This window comes from Cupressus sempervirens, chromosome 7, assembly GCF_028749045.1.
Source record: "Cupressus sempervirens isolate cs-2001-9-10 chromosome 7, ASM2874904v1, whole genome shotgun sequence".
Taxonomy (NCBI): Eukaryota; Viridiplantae; Streptophyta; class Pinopsida; order Cupressales; family Cupressaceae; genus Cupressus; species Cupressus sempervirens.
The window spans coordinates 649,633,219-649,655,593 of record NC_143124.1 but is presented as its reverse complement, the minus strand read 5'-3'; the positions used below and the strand labels follow the sequence as shown (position 1 = coordinate 649,655,593).

Genomic DNA, 22,375 nt, shown 5'->3' with positions numbered 1-22,375 from the left:
AAACAAAATTAATCCTTTTCCTAGTTGTCAAAATTCAAACTCCACTTCCAATTTCACTATCAAAAATTTCCTTTTTCACAAAAAAATTCAAGATTTTCCAAAACAATTAAATCTAAAATTTATTTTGAAAATGTTTGAGGTTATACAATTATATAAATTTTCAAAGTTATGAAGAGGACATTGTGGTCATCAATCTGAGGAGTTTACCCAAGTCCCATGAGCATTTTATCGAGACTCTCAACATCACTTCTTGCGGTGTTGAACTGAAATTCACAGATCTCTGCACAATCCTGCTTCAACAAGATCGGTGGAAACAACAGTTTGGTAGAAGTTCCAACTCCACTTCACAAAGAAAGCCTTTTTCGCTAAATCCTTTCAGAAGGATAAAGACAAGTCTCAACATTCTTCTTAGTAGAAGTCCTCTGCTCCAGCTTTAGAAGGCTCCCCGAAGAACATTCAATGCAACCATTGCTACAAGTTTGGTCACATAAAGGTTGAATGTCAGAAACACTTAGTCTCCAATCTAAGCAATTAGGTTTGCAACCCAAAGAAAATAGTGTAGAGTAGACTGAGCAGACAAAATCTGCCTTTTACACCTTCATGGCTAAATGAGCTGCAAATCATGTGAAGTCATCTGCCTAGTACATTGATTCAGGTGCCTCTCATCGTTTCACCTATCGCAGAGAGTGGTTCACTGACTACCGATCATATTCAAATTCTGTTATTTTTGATGGCGGAGAAGAGTACATTGTTGTCGGCAAAGGTAACATTCAGATTCAGTCTACTGGGAGGAATCTCATTTTCCTTGATGTGTACTATGTTCCAAGGATGGAACTAAATCTACTCTCAGTCAGTTAGTTGCTGCGATATTCTCCACAGTTGGATGTCACCTTCAGTTCACATTAGTGTACCATCATTGATAGGGCGACTTAGTCTATTGTTGCAATGGGTCTTGAAGATCATGGTCTTTTTCAACTTACTGATACTAGTGATTCTCAGGACTTAGCTATGGCTACTCGGTGGTCTTTTGTTAGCACACTTTGGCATCAACGGTATGGGCACTTAAATGTGCATTATCTCTCTCAGCATGCTTGGGAAGAGCTTGTCCTCGGTTTGCTAGAGATTCAGACTCAACAACTTGGAGTTTGTGATGCATGCCAGGCGGGGAAGCAACATTGCTCACCTTTCACCAATGGCGATTCATGGCGAGCTTCTCAGGTTATTTAGCTTGTTCATGCCAACATCTGCGGCCCTATGGCCACTCTTGTTCTTGGGTCTAGGTATTTTTCTGTTGTTCATTGATGATTTTAGTAGAAAAATGTGGGTATATTTTCTTAAAAAGAAATTAGATGCATTTCTTGTCTTTCAGAAGTTTAAAGCTTTAGTTGAAAAAGAGTCTAGAAAATCTATTATTACTCTTAGGTCAGACAATGGGGGGGAATTTTGTTCTAATGAATTCTCTAGCTTCTTGGATACTCATGGCATCAAACACCAGTTAACCACACGTCACACACCAAAACATAACAGTGTAGTTGAATGTTGGAATAGAACAATCACCAAGATGGCTTGCTCCATGCTCAAACATAGAATGTTATGAAGAAGTTCTAGGTAAAAGTAGTTAACGCTGTAGTTTATCTTTTGAACCGGTCAACCATAGTGGCGTTCAAAGGTAAGATTCCGAAAGAGGCTTGGTTAGGTCGCAAGCCCAAAATCAGTCACTTGAAGCTTTTTGGCTCTCTAGCTTTTTTTTGGATCCTTAATGCGTCTCAAATACATGCTTTCTAGATATAGTAGTCTTCACAAAGCCTATCGCTTGATTGACACTGAGACATCTCGTCTCTTGTACAGTCGTGATGTAGTCTTTGATGAGTAGCGAGGACCATTCATACCTGTTTTTCCTGTTACTAATCCATCATACCAACCTATGAAGGATCATGATTTGGGAGTTAAGCTTTCATTAGGTCCACCTGCTGGTAGGGCTTTAGTAGCTCCTGTGGCTCCAATTTTACCCGTGATCCCCGTACAGACACCTCTAGTTTCTCCTGCAGGATCACTCAGATTTGTAAATGCTTCACTTGAGTTTGATCCAAATTCTTTAGATGAGGAACTTGATCATAGAGCATCTCCGAATACTAATGTTGGTCATTCTCCTCTTCGACCTAAGTGGTGGACTAAGACACTTGCTGATCTTCGTGATGATGAGCTTATTGATGGGAGAAATGCTTGGAAAAAGAGAAAACCTACAGAGTTTGTTAACTTTGTTCTCATGGCCAACATTCACAGTGTGTTTGTACCTCAAACATTCCGAGGCTAAAGGAATTCTAGATTGGGAATAGGCTGTCACATCTGAACACCAGAGCTTGTTGAAGAATAACACGTGGGTACTTTTTGATCTTCCAATAGGGAAGAAACTCATTGGTTGCAAATGGGTTTACAAAGTCAAATACAAATTTGATGGTACCTTGGATAAGTACAAAGCTCGTTTAGTTGCAAAGGGCTTTTCTTAGCATTTGGGTATTGATTATGAGGATACCTTTGCCCCTACTGCAAATATGAATGCAATTAGATTAGTCCTAGCAATAGTAGTACAGTTTGGTTGGAAGGTCCATCAAATAGACGTCAATAGTGCTTTCTTGAATGTTGTTCTCCATGAAGAGCTCTACATGATGCAGCCTCCTGGTTTCAAGGTTTTCGGTAAAGAACATCATGTTCTCAAATTAGTGAAAGCTCGCTATGGCTTGAAGTAGGCCCCTAAGGCATGGTACATAAAAATTGATAAGTACCTTAATGATCAAGGCTTTTAGAGGAGTTCTTTAGATTCAAATTTGTACATCAAGACTATTGACAGTGACATCATCCTTCTGGTTATTTATGTGGATGATTTGATCATCACTAGTATTTTGGCATCTTTGATTCAAGGAATCAATCATAATTTATGTCAGTCTTTTGATATGATTGACCTTGGGCTCATGCACTATTGCCTAGGTGTTGAGGTTTTGCAACAGTCTTATGGTATATTCATCTCTCAGTCCAAATATGTCAAGGCTCTGTTAGACAAATTTTATATGTAGGATTGCAAACCTGCATCTACACCCATGGAGAAAGGTCTCAAGTTATCAGCCGAGTTTGATTCTCCTCCCATTGATGATACTACATACAGGCAACTAGTAGGCAACCTCATCTATCTCCTTGCTACTAGGCTTCTTATCAGCTTCGCAATCAACCACATCTCACATTTTATGATAGCTCCTAAGGCTGATCATTGGATGTCAGAAAAGCATGTGTTTTGTTATGTGAAAGGGTGCTTTAGATCATGACCTTCTTTATGCTCGGAGTTCTAATCCTAGACTCAGTGGGTTTACAGATTCAGATTGGGTAGGCTCTGTTGACGATAAACAATCCACTTCTAGATGTGTGTTTAGTTTGGGATCTGGTGCCGTCACATGGACCAATAAGAAGCATTAGGAAGTTTATCTCTCTTTTACAGAGGCTGAATACAAAGGGACAATCAAGGCAGGTTGTGAAGTTGTTTGGCTTTGTTGGATGCTTGGGGATATGCATATGTCACCAGCAGGACAAACCACTTTGTTTGTTGATAACGAGGCATTATCAAGTTAGTACGAAATCCAGTCTTCCATGAACGAACCAAGCATGTGGATGTTTGCTGTGACTACATACGGCAACTGATTGAAGACAGGACAATAGACTTGCAGTATGTTCCTACCTCAGATCAGACTGCATACATTCTCACCAAGCCTGCTGGTCTTGATAAGTTTGTTAAATTCAAAGGACAACCTGGTGTTGTGGATAGATTAACCATTAAGGGAGGGTATTACGATAATAGATAAGCTTCTTTTATTAGTTAATGGTTATCTATTTGTAATCTATTGTAAATATTAGAATGTTTGTAATATTTGTTAGTTTATAGTTATCTGTTAGCTTTCTCTAGCTTTCTTTTAGCTAGAATAAAATGTTTCTGTTCTTTACGATCATTTCCTAAGGAAACATTGTTTTATTCTTTTGCATATATTGACCTTTTGGTCTTTGTTAATAGCAAGCAAGTATTTTTCCAATTACTTTGTAATAGATACCACCTCCTCAATTTTTCGGGCTTTTAGCTTTTTCCTCATTATTCTACTTGACATGCTCCAAAATATTTATAGTAACTCCTTTCTTAACCAAAGATTTGGTTTTCTTCTTCCTTGAGAGGCTAGGAAGATCTAGAGAGGTTTTCCCCTTTTCAGGAGTGACCATCAAAATCTCATCGACATAGTTAGGGGGAGTACTCACAACCCTTTTCACGTACTTAGAGGAAGCACGGTAATTAGTAGGTGAATTCCCCATAGTGAGTCTTCTTGGTAAAATATTCAGGGCTTGCAAGGGAGGGGAAGGAGTGTGAGCTCAAGGAGGCAAGGGAGGCCTAGCGTGGTGTTCCAGTGACATAGGGTTTCCATGAGGGTCCATATCCAGAGTGTATTTATAAAGAGCCATAATCAGCTCTTGATGGAGAGTGGGAGAGGCTTTGTTTTCAATACTTTGTTGCAATGAAGAGAACAAAAAAAACGAATGTTTATTTTTTCCGTATGCCTAACATGATTCAGCAACAGGAAATGATAACCACGCACTGCCATATACCTGCCCTCCAAGGTAAAATGCCTTATAATATGAAGATTGACCAGGGCATAAGGAGGGGTAAGTCTAACTTGTCATAACGGTTTTGAAACCTTTTGAGTTGTTTGCCATTGTTTAGAAATTTGTTAATAAAGCTTTGATAGTTTCCAAAGCTCTTCTTAGCTTCTCTCCCAAACTAGTTACATTTGCTATCACTTGAGGAGAAACAAAGAATTTCAAGCTGCCCATGTTTACCCGACCTCTGAACTAGGAATTAATAAAGTTGAAGGTAAGGGAATCATTGTATCACTGCATGGCATTGCAAAATGGAGCCAATCCAGCAGCAACAAACAAATCCTAAAGCTCAACGTTCTTTTTAAAGGATTAGCAACCTTTCATCATGGTTGCCTTTTGGAAGAGTCACAACCTTTCAGATTTACCACCATTTGGAAGAGTCACAACCCTTTATTAATTCCTATGCTCCTTACTTGCTTTTTTAATTCCTAGGCTCCCCTTAACGCAGATCTAAACTCTTTTATGTCTCATAACAAAACTCACTATGATTACCTTCCTTATGATGATCCCTTCTTTCATGCCTTCAACAAATGACTCTCCCTTCTATTTATGTCTTCATGATGGGAGAGTCACAACCTTTCACTATTATAACCTATTTTAAAAAGAGGAAATTACAATTAAGCATCTTAAGGGACAAGATTTCTTTAACTGGTTACAAGCGATTTTTTTAATGCCACAACCAAGGGATATCTCTTTGTCAAATTCATTACATACTTTTGCTTGGCTTTTATTGTTAAAACTAGAGCCCAGGAACTAAAGATGAAATACAGTAATAAAGAAATCATTAGAGAGAAATCAACACTAGAAGATATGCTTGGAAAACCCTTCTAGAATGAAGGGAAAAACTTAGCCACACAACAAAAGATCATTATATTAATCTAAAAACTTCAAGTGTACAATATCCTTTGCTTAATGCGAATATATAACAATAGGAGAGACCCTTCACATTATAACCGAAGGTCTCTTGAGATTCCCATAACTCCTATAATTAATTATAACTCTTCGAATATTCATGCCTCAATGCATGTGAATGACACACGTCATTTACAAATTAAACTTAAGTGACCTTTTTAGTTAAAGATGACAATAACAGTAATAACGTCCATATTTTGAAAGATAAAGATCTCTATCGCAGTTACAAACTTTAACACTCCCTCTTAGCAAGAGAGAGATCTTTAGTTGAACAGTCACACAAAACTGCAACCAAAAAAATGTTAATGATAAATTTTGATCATACGAATTCAAAACATAATTCATGGAGTTACTCAACATGAAAACCTGTAACAATGAGTCATAGTCATGGAATCACTCAACATGAAGACTTATAACAATTACTCATATTCATGGAATCACTCAACATGACAACATGTAATAATTACTCATTGTTAATAATCATGGACTCACTCAACATGAAAGCCTTTAACCATTTACTCATTGTTAATAATGATGGAATCACTCAACATGACAGATTTGTAAGACTCACAGCTAAGACTATAATCACGATCTCTCTTAACGCGAACTGTCATGGAATCTCTCAACATGACATCCAACTCCCATCACCGAATCTCTCAACATGATGACATCGTGGACTCTCTCAACATGATGTTCATGGACTCTCTCAACGTGATGACATCATGGACTCTCTCAACATGATGTTCATGGACTCTCTCAACGTGATGACTGTTGCTTAATTTTAACACATGTTAAAATTCTGACATGAAAATTTTATTTTGATAAAATCACATTTTCATTTTGATATTTGAAAGAATATAAATGTCCTTGTATTATTCGTCTCTTGAATATACAATTGATATTTTACAAAAATAATGAAATGTTGGAGGCAAAGTATTTCACACAAGTCGTGAAAACAATTGCTATCTTTCATATGTACTCAAAACAAAAAAAAATGAAACATATGGGAGAAAGTCAGAGATAACCAGTCATTGCCTTTCAGACTTTGACTGGTTAGATGTTCTGTTGTTGCATTGTCGCCCGTGGTACAGCTCTCGATCTGGTAAAGCTCCTGGTTCATCATTCCCCTGCAGGTGAAAAAGGTGGGGTTAGATCTTTTTGATCTAAGCAATGACTAGTTACCTACAGCTACATTCCTGCACATGTTACATTTTTCTTATTCTGAATACATACAAAAAATGCAAAGTATAATGTAAAAGGGACGATCATTTTGATACGAAACCTTTCATTATAATCAAACACAGACATGTTCAGTTCATAAGAAATAGCTGCAAATTTTAAGATATGTTTTATGACTGTCACGAGCCCGTGCTCGAACATCATAAAATATTCTATTTGTTTATGGTTACATCTATTCCATCAAAACAAAGTTTGTGCATGTGCTGAATAAGTAAATAAAAGCGACTCTCCAAGGAAATGCAGAGAGCGGCAGTTGCAGAGAAAGTCCTGACGTATCTAGGTAATAGATACAAGAAACTATTTTGCAGACAGTGATATCTCCCAGAAAATCCAACACAACAGTTATAAGCAATTACAGGAAAACAACAGAAGAATCCGAATATACTGAAGCTGTCTAAACTGAGAAAAGGAATAACAAACTGAGAAAATAAGATGATTTCTATTTGGGAAAAGAAATCTCAGTTAACCTACAGGCATTCTATGGCATTTCTCTCAAAAACCCACAGCAGAAGCAACAGATTAGATATTCTTAGAAATAAGGGAAATTAGTGAAATATTTTTAATGGTGGCTAGAATATGTGTAAAATCTATGCATCTATTCTGAATATTCAGAACTGTTGACAACTCAATATGGGCGTTGTGGTGGAAGACCTACACCATGTAAGAATTTCTTGAAGATCCTTTTAACTAGTTCTGAGCCTGAGCTAGATTGCTAAAACTGGAGTTACAAACCCATCATGGAAAACAATCAGCAATGAAAGTCAAAAAGGTTAAAACTGAAAACACATGATTACATAACAAGCAGCTACAGGCGAAATTTACAGAGCATGTTTCCAGAAAAGTGCAAAATAAAGTGAGAAAGCCCAGTTTTTTAATTCTCGAGCAATGATTCAATGTTGGTCCCCAAAGATCTAGTTTGGGTTTTTTGTAATATGTAACTTTCTGTAAAAAACGACATTCCTCACAGAAGAAGCCTGTAAAAAACGACATTCAGCAAAGGAGGATTAAAATGCCCATAGACTGTTATGTAATTTCAGAAAAAATCGCACAGCAGGTTCAAAAGCAGAAGCATCAGTGATATCACAATAGCGGCTACACTTACGCAGAAACTCTTATGCCATGATGACCTTTCATTCGAACAACAGAAAACAGTAATATCACAATGGCCTTTCAAAGCAAGATTACCTCTTTAACAAACGACTTCAGCCGGCGCGGTTCCAGCACAGAAATACCTCCATTCATGGCGGCCAAATGAAGTTCAAAGAATTGCAAACCCCAGCCGACTTTTTGTATAAATGAAACGCAATTGGAAAGATATTTTAGGGCATATAAACCGACACAACATATATTCCATATTGCATGAGATTTGAAATCCGATGGGATATATCGGCATCACTATAATGTTTTGTGATTAAATAAAGTCTTTTGTTTTATTAAATAGTATAGTAATGTATTACTTTAGCCAAGTAATATATTATTATATTATTTAACTTTTACCATGAATAGATATGTAATTTAAATTTGCAAAGTAAAATGTAATAATAACAAATCAAATTGATAATATTATAAATCAATTGATTGTTGTTAATTTGAGCAAATTTGATTCAAATAAATCCATTTTCAGATTTAGAGGGGAAAGAGAATCTGAGTTAATCTTATGATTAACAAGTCATTATGACATGTGTCTTTTAGACTAAGTCCTAGAGTCTTGTTTTTTAGAGACTTAGTAGCTTCTTTTAAAGTCTATTTAAAGTTTTTTTGAGTCTTTCCAGGACTGTGGGTCGAATCTTGACTTTGTCCTAGCTTTTTTGGGCCATGTGTTGTTTTTTTGAGTCTTTTAAGGGCAGTTAAAAGTGACTCATAGGTTCTGTTATGACTTGGTGCAGTTGTTAAGCTGTGAGTCAGCTTTTTTGATAGGTTTTGACTCCCTTATTGTAGCCTTTTTTCCTGATTTCGACTAGGAGTTTTGGTATTTAGTTTTCTAAAACTGTAATACCATGGATGGATGGATAGAGTTCTGGAGAGAGAATAGATCATTGTGACATCTTACTGTCCTTTGTATACTCATTTTTCCTGGAGTTGTATCTCTGAAGTGATGTTTTTCGACCTTTGAAGGCATAATACAGTTGACAGAATCTATTTTGGGACTCATTGTTGTGTGCAATACAGGTGATTTGATGTTATTTTTCTGTGTTCTATCAAGAACCTCTAAAAGTATGTCTCATTTTCGCACCTATATGTCTTAGTAAAACCTCTATGCATAGGTCATAAGTCGTGCATTTTAATGAAATTATATTGATTATGATCTATGTCTTTTTTGATATTTTTCGTTAAAGCCCTCTCCTGAAACACTTTTATGCAGAGATTTTCATCAAAATAGTATTCTTAACTACATGTTATTTCATTGTGCTTTTAGACATAAAATCATGTCGTCTTGGTGTATCACTTTCCTAGTTCAGATAGTTATTTTCTATTTTTCATACTTTCTCTTTCCCTTTCCCTCACAAGTTCATACTATAGGTGAAATATCATAACATCATACAGGAACCGGCCTAGAATCCGGAGGTTCAGTCACCTGAATAGTTTACCCACAAACTCGTGATTGTTCCAATGTTTCACTAGAATTAATAAGTGTTTAAACACTTATTTTGAGGGTGCAAATTCTGGTGATAACAGTTTTTGGCACGCCCGGTGGGACCCTAAAACATACTGTTTGTTTTATTTGCTGGTTTTTACTGTGCAAACCTGCATTCACAAATTTTACTTTTGTTAAAAAGCATAGTTGGCGACTCTACTGAATAAACAAGAAAGATCAGTGCTGCATTGTTTTTATGAAACGACACACAAGAAGATCAGAGAATTTTCAATACAGAGAACTGTCTCCTCACAGAAGAGGGAGAAAGACATCTGAAAAGATCCAAGAGACTCTTGTTTACACAAGAATAGCACGTTCAACACCTCTTGCTACAAGAGTTCGTGCTGCTCAAGTTGAGATACCAAGAGGTAGAACTTTACCAGCTCAAATGGCTAGAACCTTCGCTGCGTTCAATCAGGGCAGTCCTCTAAATTTGGCTCAGCATGATGATATACCGGTATCAGCCCTCAAAAGCCTACCTTATTTTTCAGGAGAAGATCAAGTTACCCCTATTGAGCACATCCAAGATGTGGCAAATCTGTGTGCCTTGCATCATATTACGGAAGACAATGTTGCTGTAAGGCTGTTAGCTGCGTCTTTCAAAGGAAAAGCTTTGGAATGGTACAGAAGACTAACTGCGGGATCAATAACAGATTGGGATCAACTTGGTGGAGCATTATGCGAATTTTTCAAAGATAATTCTGATCACCTATCGCTAGTTCAGCAGCTGGCCACCATTCAAAGAGCACCATATGAGCAAGTTTCTGATTTCAATTTCAGATTTCAAAAAACTTGGGAAAGAATTCCTGTGACAGTGAGACCTACTGCTGAACATGCATTCTTATATTATCTAAGAGCATTTAATAGTAGTATTGCTGTAATGATCCAAACATTGGGTGGCAGTACATTACCTGCAGCTTACCAGATAGCTGTTAGAGCAGAGAATAATTTAATACAAGCTGGTCAGATAGCTCCAAGGCCACCAATGCCTATTTTTCCTGTGGTGCCAGTTACACCGCCTACGGTACCGCTTCAAGAGGCCCCGTTAGCAATGATACCACCAGCACCAGCACTACCAGCTCCAAATGCACAGCAAACAGCAGCTGCAAGTGGTATGTCAGCTCAACCGAATGATTTGCATGAAATCAAAGGCATTTTGCAAACATTCGGAAATGAGTTGATAAATATGAAAAAACAACAATTCCAAAACCCAAGGCCTTACCAATCAAATGGTAATTTCCAGCAACAGAACCAAAGTGGGTATCAAGGTTACAAGCAGAATTATCAAGGAGGATACCAAGGAAATAGACAAAATGTAAATTCAAGGCCATTCCAACCATATAATCCTGCTATAGCCAGTACTTCAAAAGAGATAGTACCTGCTCAAAATAATCTTGCTGTTGATTATGAGTGGTGTTTTCCATGCAATCAGCCACATAACCAAAGTACATGTGCAAATGGTGTGATCAATCAAGCATTAATGGTACAGAATACGCCAATGGCCCAGCAAGATATACTTCATGATGACACCGTTCCGCATCAAAATCAACACCCAAATGAAACTGGACTCTTGAATTGGCAAGGGGAGGAGTTCTGTGGTGTGAATATGGATGACCCTGCAACTGCTGTTTACACCAGAACTAAAAAAAAGAGCTTTTGAGCTCAATAATGCAGCTGGTAAAGTAGCTGGTGTAGCACAAATACCAGTCAAGACAAATAACAAGGATGAAGCAGTTACACAACCATCCAATTCACAAATACACGTACTGCAAAGAAAACCACCCATTGTATCAAAAGTACAGCCTCATACGCAAGCTGATCGTGATATGGAGCAACATCACCACAAGGCAAAATTTGCTGCACCATTTAATATCGTGGATAGCATGAAGAAACTAAATGTGAATATGTCAGTATGGGACACGCTAGCGATTCCAGGACAAAAAGACATGTTGCAAGTTGCTTTAGAAGAAGAAAAAGATGAAAGTACATCCGCAGCAGCAGCAAGAGGTATTGTGCTTACAAATCACCCGCAAAACAGTAGTAATATATCAAGCAATGAGGTAATTAAAGACCCTAAACCCCCTCCTTTCTACTTGACGGTGATTGTAGGTAATAAGTTAGTCCACAATTGCATGGTAGATAGTGGTGCAAGTAGTTCCGTCATGCCTAAAGAGATTGCTGATAAGCTAGGACTTAAATACCAACCTTTAGAGAAAGGTGTTGTCCAATTAGACGGAACAGCAGTGAATACTCTAGGGGTTATTAAGGGGTTAAATCTTACGCTTCATGCTTGTCCTAATTTTGCTGTTCCTCAAGATATTTGCATAATTGATTTACCCCCATACTTTGCCATGTGTCTTTCAAGAGATTTCACAGCTAAAATAGGTGGTTACTTATCTGCTGATTGGTCTCATATGTTATTTAGGACCCGTTATGGGACTAAAGTTACCATTAAGTCTGAAAGATTGGCTAGAAATCATATAGAGCCATACTGTCCTAGCACTATAAATACAATTTCAGATGTAACAGAAATGAATACTGAGCATGTGGGTGATCCAGCTGCTATCATTCATGACAGTTATGAAAAGAGCAGTATTCCTGATGTTTTGTTACGAGAGTGGGCAGAAGAAAACATTGTTGACAATCCTTCTGATAAAATTGTGGAAACAAGCATGGGAAATTATGTCATTCATGAGCTGGATGCGATGATTCCTATTCTAGAGAAAGGAAATGCAGAATTGTCTAATCAGCAAAATGAGCTGTGGGAAATGTACTTTGATGGTTCTCGTAGTAAAAATGGTGCTGGAGGGGGAGCTATGCTTATATCACCTTCTGGAGAAAGGTATTATTCAGCTTTTCGTTTCGCTTTTTCTTGTACGAATAATATAGCTGAGTACGAGGGTTTGATAGCTGGTCTTGAATGGGCCAGAAAGCGTGGTATTAACCTTGTAAAAGTATGTGGTGATAGTGAGCTAGTAGTAAATCAGGTTAGAGGCCTAAGCATTGCAAAAAACCACGCTTTAAAATGCTACAGAAATAGAGTGTGGGATTTAATTGAAGATTTCAATGCTTTTAATATTATTTCAGTGCCTAGAACTCAAAATAAATATGCAGATAGACTAGCCGCTATTGGGGCTCAGTTTGATCCAGTTGAGGATATCAAACGAGAGAAAGCACAAGCACATGTGAAGTTGATTATACGGCCATCTATACCTGATAATGATGTCAATTGGCAGGTTTTTGATAGTGATAAGCAGATTCTAACATTTTTGTTAGAAGAAGAGCAATTTGCTGTTACAAATCAGAACAAATTGAAACAGCAATATGATGATCAGATTATTCAGCTGAAGAGTAATAAAGTACCAAAAGGGCTAGTTGCATTAGAGTCCAATTTCAACAGTGATGATCAGCTAAAGAAGGGAAAAACTGGGATACAGGTGAAAGACGATCATTTTGAAGAGCTGGAAATAGCAGAAGGTAAATTTCTAAAAATTGGAAAAGTTTGTTCAACTGAAGAAAAACAGCAATTTAAAGGTCTCTGTCAAGAATTTCCAGAGGTTTTTGCTTGGCAGTATTCTGATTTAAAAGGGTTTGATCCAAGGATAGTAGAGCATACAGTTGATTTGGATCCAAATTCAAAACCTATAAGACAAAGACAAAGACCTATAAATCCTAGGCTGGAACCATTAATGATCAAAGAATTAAACAAGCTTGTTGAAGGAGGGATCATTTTTCCAATCAAGCACACATCATGGTTGTCAAATTTAGTTCCAGTAAGGAAAAAGAACGGTGAAATCAGGCTATGTGTAGATTTTCGTGATCTCAACAGAGCATCTCTCAAAGATCATCATCCGTTACCTTCTATGGAACAGATTCTTCAGCTGGTAGCTGGTTCTGAAAGATTTTCTCTTTTGGACGGTTATTCTGGTTATAACCAAGTGCGTGTAAATGAATTTGATCAGTTTAAAACAGCTTTCACAACAAAATGGGGTACTATGGCCTACAAACGGATGCCTTTTGGGCTGTCCAATGCTGGTGCAACTTTTCAAAAGGCAATGGAGCACGCATTTCAAGGTCTGTTGTATGATTTTTTGCTAGTATATCTTGATGATGTAACAGTTTTTAGTAAATCTACACCTGACCATTTAATTCACCTAAGGCAAGTTTTTGAAAGGTGCAAAGAATTCGGTATTTCTTTAAATCCGAAAAAGAGCATTTTTATAGTGCATGAAGGTAAGCTGTTAGGACACATTGTGTCAAAGGAAGGTGTCACTGTTGACCCTGAACGTGTGCAAGCTATTTTGGAGCTACCGCTGCCTAATCACAAGAAAGGTTTGCAGAGTTTTTTAGGAAGAATAAACTTTATCAGAAGATTTATTCCAGATATGGCAAGGTTGCAGCAACCATTAACAGCAATGTTAAGAAAAAATAGAGAATTCAAATGGACCAAGGAAGGAAAAGACAGTTTCCAAGCCATCAAAGAGGCATTATCTACCTCACCGACCCTTGTTAGTCCAGATTTTACTAAAGATTTCATCTTATATGCTGTTGGAAGTATTGACAACATCTCTGCAATGTTGGTACAGAAAAATAATGAAAACTATGAACAGCCAATAGCATTTTTCAGTCAATCTCTGACTGATTATGAAACCAGGTACACATTTGTGGAAAAACACGTACTTGCTGTAGTACGCAGCCTAAAAAAATTTAAACCCCTGATCTATACTAATAAAGTACACATTTTGGTAACCCATCCAAGCGTAAAGGAATTTCTGTTAAGTAAAGATCTGAATGACAAACGAGCTGGATGGATCACCAAGGTTATGGAGTTTGATGTGGATATCAACATCACAAAACTCATAAGAGGTAAAGGACTGTGTGAGGAAATGGCAACAAGCTCAAATGATAAAGAAGATCCACTCACAGTTGCTGTTTTGTTCAACAGCAATGATTTTCAAGCGGATAAATCACTAGAAAATAAAGGTTGGGTAAATGATATGTCTCATTTCTTAAAAACTGGTGAATGTCCTTTACATTTGGATAAGGCTAAACGGAGATATTTTCGTTTACAATCTATTCCTTATGTTCTATTGAATGATGTGTTATTCAGAAAAGATATCAATGGTGTCTTATTACGTTGCATTGACGCTGATCAAGTGAAAAGAATACTTACAGATTTTCATGATGGAGACTCAAGAGGTCATTTTGCCCCTAGAACTACAGCATGGAAAATTATGCGTGCTGGTTACTATTGGCCTGAATTATTCAAGGATTGTTACGCATGGTGTAAAAAATGTGTTAAGTGTGCACTTTTCGCAGGAAAGGAAAAGCTTTCAGCTATGCCTTTGCAGCCAATTCAAGTTGATCAGCCTTTCGTCAAATGGGGATTGGATTTCATAGGACCAATAAATCCACCCTCTAGTGCTGGACATAGGTGGGTACTCACAGCAACAGATTATTTTACAAGGTGGACCGAGGCCATTCCTTTGAAAGATGCAACCGAAATGTCTGTTTTAAGTTTTTATGAAGATATGACTACTAGATTTGGTATACCCGAGTCTATAATATCAGATAATGCTTTGGCTTTTGTTGGTTTGAAGATAACAGAATGGGCTGTAAAAAATGGCATCTACCTAAGTACATCCTCGAATTACTACCCCCAAGGAAACGGTTTGGCTGAAAGCACCAACAAAAATCTGATAAGGATTATCAAACGAGTAATGGAGGATAATCAACGAGTGTGGCATTCTCGTTTAAAGGCTGCATTATGGGCAGATCGTATAACCTATAAAAGATCCATAGGAAATTCTCCCTACATGCTAGTTTATGGAAAAGAAGCTCGATTGCCGATGTCTGCTGAACTTCCAGCCTTGGATATTGTGCATCAATTACAAATGTTTGAGGAAGAAGACCCTATGGCTGTACGATATGCAGAACTGATGGAATTAGAAGAATCTAGAAGGAAAGCTATGGAAACAATGGAATATCATCAGCTTCAAGTAAAGCGAACTTTTGACAAAAAAGCTTCTTCTAAAAATTTTGATGAAGGAGATGTTGTTTTAAAATGGGACGTATTGAAAAGCAGGCCAGGCAAGCATACAAAGTTTGATAACTTTTGGAGTGGACCATTCATCGTCACCCAATGCAAAGAACATAATGCATTCCAGTTATCTAATATGGAAGGAGACGTGCTGCCATTTCCAGTTAATGGAATCCACCTCAAGCATTTGTTTTGAGGTATGAACTATCAATTCCTTTTTTTTTTTAGTTTAGTCTTTCGCTGTTCAATAAGTGCATTTCTGCATTTTAGTTTTGTTTTCCCTAAAGCGTTGTCCAAGCGCATTTTTCAGTCTTGTTTTCTCCCTGTAGGTTTTAAGTTGGTCAAGTTGTTGGTTTGTGTTGATAAGCTTTCATAAATTGCCCATCTCATTCACGCACGCATCAATACATGTGTTTGAATGAATACACATACCTAACAAACACATGCATACACACATACATAATGTCGCAGCTAATCAAGTCTCGCTGCCAACATACATACATGCATATCCATATGTCTGCTATTCATATGCATTCATTCAAATCCATCCATTCATCCATGCATTCAAAACTCAACCAACAGCTCTAGAAGTCGCGTCGTGTCAGGTCTAGGTGCTAGGATGCATTTATTTTTAGACTCTATTTGCCCAATGGATTTGTTAAGGCAACTGATCCAATGTCTAGCAGGCAGTCAAACAGCAAGAGGTCGCCAAAAAATGTTGCTTAATTTTAACACATGTTAAAATTCTGACATGAAAATTTTATTTTGATAAAATCACATTTTCATTTTGATATTTGAAAGAATATAAATGTCCTTGTATTATTCGTCTCTTGAATATACAATTGATATTTTACAAAAATAATGAAATGTTGGAGGCAAAGTATTTCACACAAGTCGTGAAAACAATTGCTATCTTTCATATGTACTCAAAACAAAAAAAAATGAAACATATGGGAGAAAGTCAGAGATAACCAGTCATTGCCTTTCAGACTTTGACTGGTTAGATGTTCTGTTGTTGCATTGTCGCCCGTGGTACAGCTCTCGATCTGGTAAAGCTCCTGGTTCATCATTCCCCTGCAGGTGAAAAAGGTGGGGTTAGATCTTTTTGATCTAAGCAATGACTAGTTACCTACAGCTACATTCCTGCACATGTTACATTTTTCTTATTCTGAATACATACAAAAATGCAAAGTATAATGTAAAAGGGACGATCATTTTGATACGAAACCTTTCATTATAATCAAACACAGACATGTTCAGTTCATAAGAAATAGCTGCAAATTTTAAGATATGTTTTATGACTGTCACGAGCCCGTGCTCGAACATCATAAAATATTCTATTTGTTTATGGTTACATCTGTTCCATCAAAACAAAGTTTGTGCATGTGCTGAATAAGTAAATAAAAGCGACTCTCCAAGGAAATGCAGAGAGTGGCAATTGCAGAGAAAGTCCTGACGTATCTAGGTAATAGATACAAGAAACTATTTTGCAGACAGTGATATCTCCCAGAAAATCCAACACAACAGTTATAAGCAATTACAGGAAAACAACAGAAGAATCCGAATATACTGAAGCTGTCTAAACTGAGAAAAGGAATAACAAACTGAGAAAATAAGATGATTTCTATTTGGGAAAAGAAATCTCAGTTAACGTACAGGCATTCTATGGCATTTCTCTCAAAAACCCACAGCAGAAGCAACAGATTAGATATTCTTAGAAATAAGGGAAATTAGTGAAATATTTTTAATGGTGGCTAGAATATGTGTAAAATCTATGCATCTATTCTGAATATTCAGAACTGTTGACAACTCAATATGGGCGTTGTGGTGGAAGACCTACACCATGTAAGAATTTCTTGAAGATCCTTTTAACTAGTTCTGAGCCTGAGCTAGATTGCTAAAACTGGAGTTACAAACCCATCATGGAAAACAATCAGCAATGAAAGTCAAAAAGGTTAAAACTGAAAACACATGATTACATAACAAGCAGCTACAGGCGAAATTTACAGAGCATGTTTCCAGAAAAGTGCAAAATAAAGTGAGAAAGCCCAGTTTTTTAATTCTCGAGCAATGATTCAATGTTGGTCCCCAAAGATCTAGTTTGGGTTTTTTGTAATATGTAACTTTCTGTAAAAAACGACATTCCTCACAGAAGAAGCCTGTAAAAAACGACATTCAGCAAAGGAGGATTAAAATGCCCATAGACTGTTATGTAATTTCAGAAAAAATCGCACAGCAGGTTCAAAAGCAGAAGCATCAGTGATATCACAATAGCGGCTACACTTACGCAGAAACTCTTATGCCATGATGACCTTTCATTCGAACAACAGAAAACAGTAATATCACAATGGCCTTTCAAAGCAAGATTACCTCTTTAACAAACGACTTCAGCCGGCGCGGTTCCAGCACAGAAATACCTCCATTCATGGCGGCCAAATGAAGTTCAAAGAATTGCAAACCCCAGCCGACTTTTTGTATAAATGAAACGCAATTGGAAAGATATTTTAGGGCATATAAACCGACACAACATATATTCCATATTGCATGAGATTTGAAATCCGATGGGATATATCGGCATCACTATAATGTTTTGTGATTAAATAAAGTCTTTTGTTTTATTAAATAGTATAGTAATGTATTACTTTAGCCAAGTAATATATTATTATATTATTTAACTTTTACCATGAATAGATATGTAATTTAAATTTGCAAAGTAAAATGTAATAATAACAAATCAAATTGATAATATTATAAATCAATTGATTGTTGTTAATTTGAGCAAATTTGATTCAAATAAATCCATTTTCAGATTTAGAGGGGAAAGAGAATCTGAGTTAATCTTATGATTAACAAGTCATTATGACATGTGTCTTTTAGACTAAGTCCTAGAGTCTTGTTTTTTAGAGACTTAGTAGCTTCTTTTAAAGTCTATTTAAAGTTTTTTTGAGTCTTTCCAGGACTGTGGGTCGAATCTTGACTTTGTCCTAGCTTTTTTGGGCCATGTGTTGTTTTTTTGAGTCTTTTAAGGGCAGTTAAAAGTGACTCATAGGTTCTGTTATGACTTGGTGCAGTTGTTAAGCTGTGAGTCAGCTTTTTTGATAGGTTTTGACTCCCTTATTGTAGCCTTTTTTCCTGATTTCGACCAGGAGTTTTGGTATTTAGTTTTCTAAAACTATAATACCATGGATGGATGGATAGAGTTCTGGAGAGAGAATAGATCATTGTGACATCTTATTGTCCTTTGTATACTCATTTTTCCTGGAGTTGTATCTCTGAAGTGATGTTTTTCGACCTTTGAAGGCATAATACAGTTGACAGAATCTATTTTGGGACTCATTGTTGTGTGCAATACAGGTGATTTGATGTTATTTTTCTGTGTTCTATCAAGAACCTCTAAAAGTATGTCTCATTTTCGCACCTATATGTCTTAGTAAAACCTCTATGCATAGGTCATAAGTCGTGCATTTTAATGAAATTATATTGATTATGATCTATGTCTTTTTTGATATTTTTCGTTAAAGCCCTCTCCTGAAACACTTTTATGCAGAGATTTTCATCAAAATAGTATTCTTAACTACATGTTATTTCATTGTGCTTTTAGACATAAAATCATTTCGTCTTGGTGTATCACTTTCCTAGTTCAGATAGTTATTTTCTATTTTTCATACTTTCTCTTTCCCTTTCCCTCACAAGTTCATACTATAGGTGAAATATCATAACATCATACAGGAACCGGCCTAGAATCCGGAGGTTCAGTCACCTGAATAGTTTACCCACAAACTCGTGATTGTTCCAATGTTTCACTAGAATTAATAAGTGTTTAAACACTTATTTTGAGGGTGCAAATTCTGGTGATAACAATGACATCATGGACTTTCTCAACATGATGTTCGCTATGCATAGTGAAAGAGTTATTATAGCTGATCTTACAGTCTCATTTATTGATTTCACTTGAGTAATAAGTCATAAAATCACAATTGAAACTCTTTTCCAACACAGAGTCTCAAAAACACAAACATTAGAAAATTTTATAAGAGAGGAAGGGATACTAATAAGATTCCCTCTCAACAAAGAACAACTCCCTCTAAGGCTGAACTTCTCCCTCTTAAAGATCATTTGTGTTCTCCCTTTGAGATTGAGCATCTCTCTCTGAATGAATCAATCAGACAACATCTTTATCTTATTACTTCTTGTTGCACCCTACAACCAAAAGAAATATTAAAAGCTTGTAGCATCTTCCATAATTAAAAAAAACAAAAAACTAACATTATACAAATTTCTGAGCAATCCTCAAAAAATATACTTCTCTTTTATGATTTGAACCCACCAAGAGACTGACTTAAGAGCTCAAGATGATATACTTTCAAAAAATAGCCATAATAGCCTTTTGATTGACTCCAGTTTGGGTGATCTTTCTAGCTTGATACACGACGCAAGTGCTCATAGATTCATTGCTATGTTTTAACCAGTTGCTTCGACTGCCAGAATCTCCCACCATACTGCACTACCAACTGGAATAATTTCCAGCCTCACAGAACTACTCACGGCTAAGACCAATCTATGCTTTCCCTTCTCCGATAATTCAACCTTAAATTCTATTAATACCATAATAGAACTACGCATCTAACACTCTGGCTGAATCTATTTACGGGCATGATTTAGGCAACTCGGGTAACGTCTAGACAAGGAATTTAATATCACATATGAGATGGTAAGTTATTTACTCAATGAAGGAAATGAACGTTGATTCTTTAGACGTTAACCTCTAATATTCCAAGATTGGCACACATTTTGAATTCTAGCATTGAAGACCAATAGTAACACCCTTCATAAACGCTCTTGACCTTTTTAGTTACCACTGAGTTTGAGAAGAGAAGGAGAGTTGTTAATGGCTTTGGATATTTAATACTGACGGTTTTGTGTAGCTCAAATGCCACATAGGCATCACCATCGAAGTCCATATTGTATGCATAGTTGGCACAATAGAGCTAGCTTCATCAAAATTGAATGACAGATGATACACCATCGGCAAGATGAAAACAATATTGCTTCTGCTTCTTTGCACTTTATTGAAAAAAGAACGATGCTAATCCAAGAGACCGAGAGGCAGATACAAAAAAATCTACTATCAAATTGAGCAACACAAAATTATGCTGGCTAAATAGATCGCAGCGTCCTGTGAAAACCAAGAGACCACAAAAATAGAGGGGTTTCCTCTTCGATTGGCAGAATAAGTACAGAAAATATCACCATTGAATAAACAATGCATATAGCACTTGAGCGTCAACACTTCCACAATAACACAAAGAGATCAATAAAATCGACAACCCTTCTATTTTCCTCGATGTAAAATCAATATGCTACAGTTACCCATAAACATTGATCAATAAATAATATTGCCCAATTTAATAGAGAAACATCGTGAAAACATCATGAAATGGAAGTCCAGGATTAATATGATGGCAAAAGTCTCAAGCCATAAACAAGCTTTGTTGTTATTGTAATAAACCAATTCACAACCTGGACATGAATCTTTCCATTTTCCATAACGATATGGTACCATAGAAAAGAAACAATAAAAAAAAGTAGTTGATATAAACAACACGATATACACAAAACGTGTTCACCTGAAGATTCGAATCTCGTATGCAAATATCTCCTGTGAACTTTGAATGATCAGCTGAGAGAAAATATCACTAATAGTGCCATGGACTAGACGAGTTTGTCACTCAAAAAACATTTGGCTTTGATACCATGTTAAAACTAGAGCCCAGAAACTAAAGATGAAATACAGTAATAAAGAAATCATTAGAGAGAAAATCAACACTAGAAGATATCCTGGGAAAACCCTTCTAGAATGAAGGGAAAAACCCAGCCACACAACAAAAGATCATTTTATTAATCATAAAACTTCAAGTGTACAATATCCTTTGCTTGATGCGAATATATAACAGTAGGAGAGACTCTTCACATTATAACCGAATGTCTTTTGAGATTCCCATAACTCCTATAATTAATTATAACTCTTCGAATATTCATGCCTCAATGCATGTGAATGATACCTGTCATTTACAAATTAAACTTAAGTGAGCTTTTCAGCTGAAGATGACAATAATGGTAATAACGTCCAGATTTTGAGAGATAAAGATCTCTATCACAGCTACAAACTTTAACATTTATGCCACAGCAGAATTAGATGTAGTAGTTTACATGATTCAATATTCAAATATTTTGTCATTATAAACATATAACAAGTCTTGTGGGGTTTTGAGCATGAGTCTCCACAACGAATGCCCCGATGATGTACTACTTGAGTTCTTTCCCTTTGACTCAAGTGACTGCTACTCTACAATTGGGTAGACAAGTTTTCTTTTTTTTCGAGTTACATGTTTTCATTTTGTTTTTTGTTCACATTGTTAGTAGATATTCTCATGTTTGCTTTCAAAATGATAGAGAACAATTTTATTCATTATCAAGGAAGTGGATATTTTCCTTGCTCATAGACTTACAAAAGTAATTACCCATATACATTTAGTAAGCATTAGTGCCCAAATAGTTCAATTATTCTTGCTAAATTTATGCAGTTCTTCTGTGAATTACTTCATGAATAACAGATTGTTCGCCTTCTTGCTACACATCCATACTTCAATATCACCTTAATGACTGCTGACAGAAAGGCTGGGCAATCACTGGGGTCAGTGTTTCCGCACTTGATTAGTCAGGTGAGCATGCTTATGTTATAGACCTTTTCACTGTTTAATATTTGTTAATCTGTTAGTGTTTCATTTTACATATTCCCAAAGATTTGCTTTTAATTCTCTTAATGACAAAATTGCTGGAGTTTAAACATAATATTTCTGTTA

The 22,375-nt window shown here is 36.5% G+C and overlaps 1 protein-coding gene across 1 annotated transcript in view; it reads left to right on the top strand.

Moving 5' to 3' along the window:
• Window positions 1–22,375, top strand: part of LOC149548343 (Putative N-acetyl-gamma-glutamyl-phosphate reductase) — a 139,239-nt gene that overhangs the window by 18,986 nt on the left and 97,878 nt on the right. The window contains exon 4 of the mRNA XM_089792419.1: window positions 22,127–22,234. Coding sequence (XP_089648545.1) covers window positions 22,127–22,234 — 108 coding nt within the window. The remainder of the gene's footprint in view (window positions 1–22,126; window positions 22,235–22,375) is intronic.